At 46.0% G+C, this 2,500-nt stretch overlaps 1 protein-coding gene across 2 annotated transcripts in view; it reads left to right on the top strand.

Annotated features, from left to right (window-relative positions):
* Positions 1–2,500, top strand: part of tp53bp2b (tumor protein p53 binding protein, 2b) — a 51,769-nt gene that overhangs the window by 20,695 nt on the left and 28,574 nt on the right. For both annotated transcript variants that reach the window (XM_076283970.1, XM_076283961.1), the window contains exon 2: positions 2,141–2,288. In XM_076283970.1, coding sequence (XP_076140085.1) covers positions 2,141–2,288 — 148 coding nt within the window. The remainder of the gene's footprint in view (positions 1–2,140; positions 2,289–2,500) is intronic.

Below are 2,500 nucleotides of genomic sequence, written 5' to 3'. Positions count from 1 at the left end.
CACACACACACACACACACACACACACACACACACACTCCTGTGGACACATACACATACACACACACACACACACACACACACACACACACACACCCACACACACACACACACCCCCTCACCCACACACACACACACACACACACACACACACACTCCATCATTCTCTCCTTCTCTTCTTCTTTCTCTCTTTCTCTGGGGGGCAGCCGTGGCCTACTGGTTAGCGCTTCGGACTTGTAACCGGGGGGTTGCCGGTTTGAACCCTGACCAGTAGGAGCGGCTGAAGTGCCCTTGAGCAAGGCACCTGACCCCTCACTGCTCCCCGAGCGCCGCTGTAGCAGGCAGCTCACTGCGCCGGGATTAGTGTGTGCTTCACCTCACTGTGTGTTCACTGTGTACTGAGTGTGTTTCACTAATTCACGGATTGGGATAAATGCAGAGACCAAATTTCCCTCACGGGATCAAAAGAGTATATATACTTATACTGTAACCAGGTGTGCCAGGTCATGTGGGAGACTCAATCTGTTTCTCTCTCTGTGTGTTTCTGTTGTACCCAAACTGAGGTACTTAGACACCAAAACAGCTTTCTGGTGATGCTATTTCACAGCCCTGATAATAATAACTGAAAGTAAAAGGAAGTACGTGACAGCATAAATGATCACTTCACCCCACGCTGTCCCCTGTTCTGCCTCTCTCTCTCTCTCTCTCTCTCTCTCTCTCTCTCTCTCTCTCTCTCTAATGACTGAAAGTAAAAGGAAGTACGCCACAGCATAAAGGATCACTTCACTTCCCCTGTCTGTTACGTGACCACACACATACTCTGCAGCAACTTTTCCCACAGCTTGCATACTCTCCCAGTAAACAGTAAACAGTTAGAGAGGAAGTGTCTTTTATCCTCTGCTTCTCTGTTACTGAATCACATTCGCAAGCACAACGTGTCCTCCTTTAGGAAACCATAAACAGTAAACAGTAAACAGTAAACAGCCTCTCTGTTACTGAATCACATTCCTTCCTTTTTGCTCCTTTAGGCCTGTGTCTCCCTCTCTCCAGGCCAAGGTCTCTCACTATGTGTGTGTGTGTGTGTGTGTGTGTGTGTGTGTGTGAGAGAGAGATGTTGAGAACTACTGAATGGTTGTCCCCATTCCGTCGGCTATAGTCGCCTCTCTCCCATGACTCCCCCCCCCCCCACACACACACACACACACACACACACACACACACACACACACACACAGAGTTCCTTGGTGTTTCTGTCTTGCGGTTTGTCCCGTCCCCCCAACCTAGACAGATGGATTCCACCTCCGAAATATTTATATATTTTTAATCCCCAGTCACCACGGTCACCATCTGTTTCCTTGACAGCAGGGAACCAATTAGGCGACACGACTCTTCCCTCTTTCCCGTTATTTTTTTGCCTCTCTTTTAAAAAATCTCTTTTTTTTTGGATGTGTCGTTTCATGAACTAGCACTGATTTAAAATAAAAAGATGAAAAACGATGAAATAAAGATTAAATAAAATTATGTTGTGTTTTAGGAAGGGCATGATGAGGTGACAGACTTCTGTTCTTTCTTTGGGTTTTAACTTTTAACATTGACATTAGGACATCATTTTTGTTCGTTGAGCACTATTGTGTACACGATTATCCTGTGTGTGTATGTGCATGCTGCATTTGTATTTGTGTGTGTGTGTGTGTGTGTGTGTGAGAGAGAGAAGCAAAGCTTTATTGCATGGGAATATACATGACATACATTATGACACTGACACTAGTTCCAAATGGGAGATTAGATTATTCTTGGACATTACATACCACGCATGCACAAAGACACACACACACACACACACACACACACACACACACACACACACACACACACACACACACATCCATACACATGCATCCCATTCTAAATTAATCTCAAACGCATGCAGCTAGGCTAGGGCACAATTTCACTCTCTCCCTCCCTCTCTCTTTAAATGTCAGTGTCTTGGCATGACAAATAATGATAAATAATTCTAAAATAAATGCTAATTAAATGATAAAAAATTGCAAATAAAACAAACAGAAGCCATTTATATTAGTCACGGTTATATAAAGAGATGTGAAATAACTCTCTGCCTCTTGCTCTGTCTCTGTCTGCAGATGTTCCTTACCGTGTACCTCAGCAACAATGACAAGCATTTCACCGAGGTGCCCGTTACCCCGGAGACGCTGTGCCGAGACGTGGTGGACCTGTGTAAGGAGCCGGGAGAGAGCCACTGCTACCTGGCCGAGATGTGGAGAGGCACCGGTGAGTCTGTGTGTGTGTGTGTATGTGTATGTGTGTGTGTGTGTGTGTGTGTGTGTGTGTGTGTGTGTGTGTGTGTGTGTGTGTGTGTGTGAGAGAGAGTGTGCGTGTGCGTGCCCTTGAACCCGCCACCTCGACACACATCGGCATGGGAGTCGAACGCTCTAACCACTGAGCTAAAAGCCCAGGCTTCCAACTCAGCGGTTAAGGTTAGG

The sequence above is a fragment of the Alosa pseudoharengus genome, unplaced genomic scaffold (assembly GCF_046254945.1).
Source record: "Alosa pseudoharengus isolate Yale_2024_CS ecotype anadromous, Long Island Sound unplaced genomic scaffold, YU_APseudo_1.1 YU_APseudo_1.1_scf_1, whole genome shotgun sequence".
NCBI lineage: Eukaryota > Metazoa > Chordata > Actinopteri > Clupeiformes > Clupeidae > Alosa > Alosa pseudoharengus.
The sequence above is the reverse complement of the archived record's forward strand: the minus strand, read 5'-3'. Positions and strand labels throughout refer to the sequence as shown.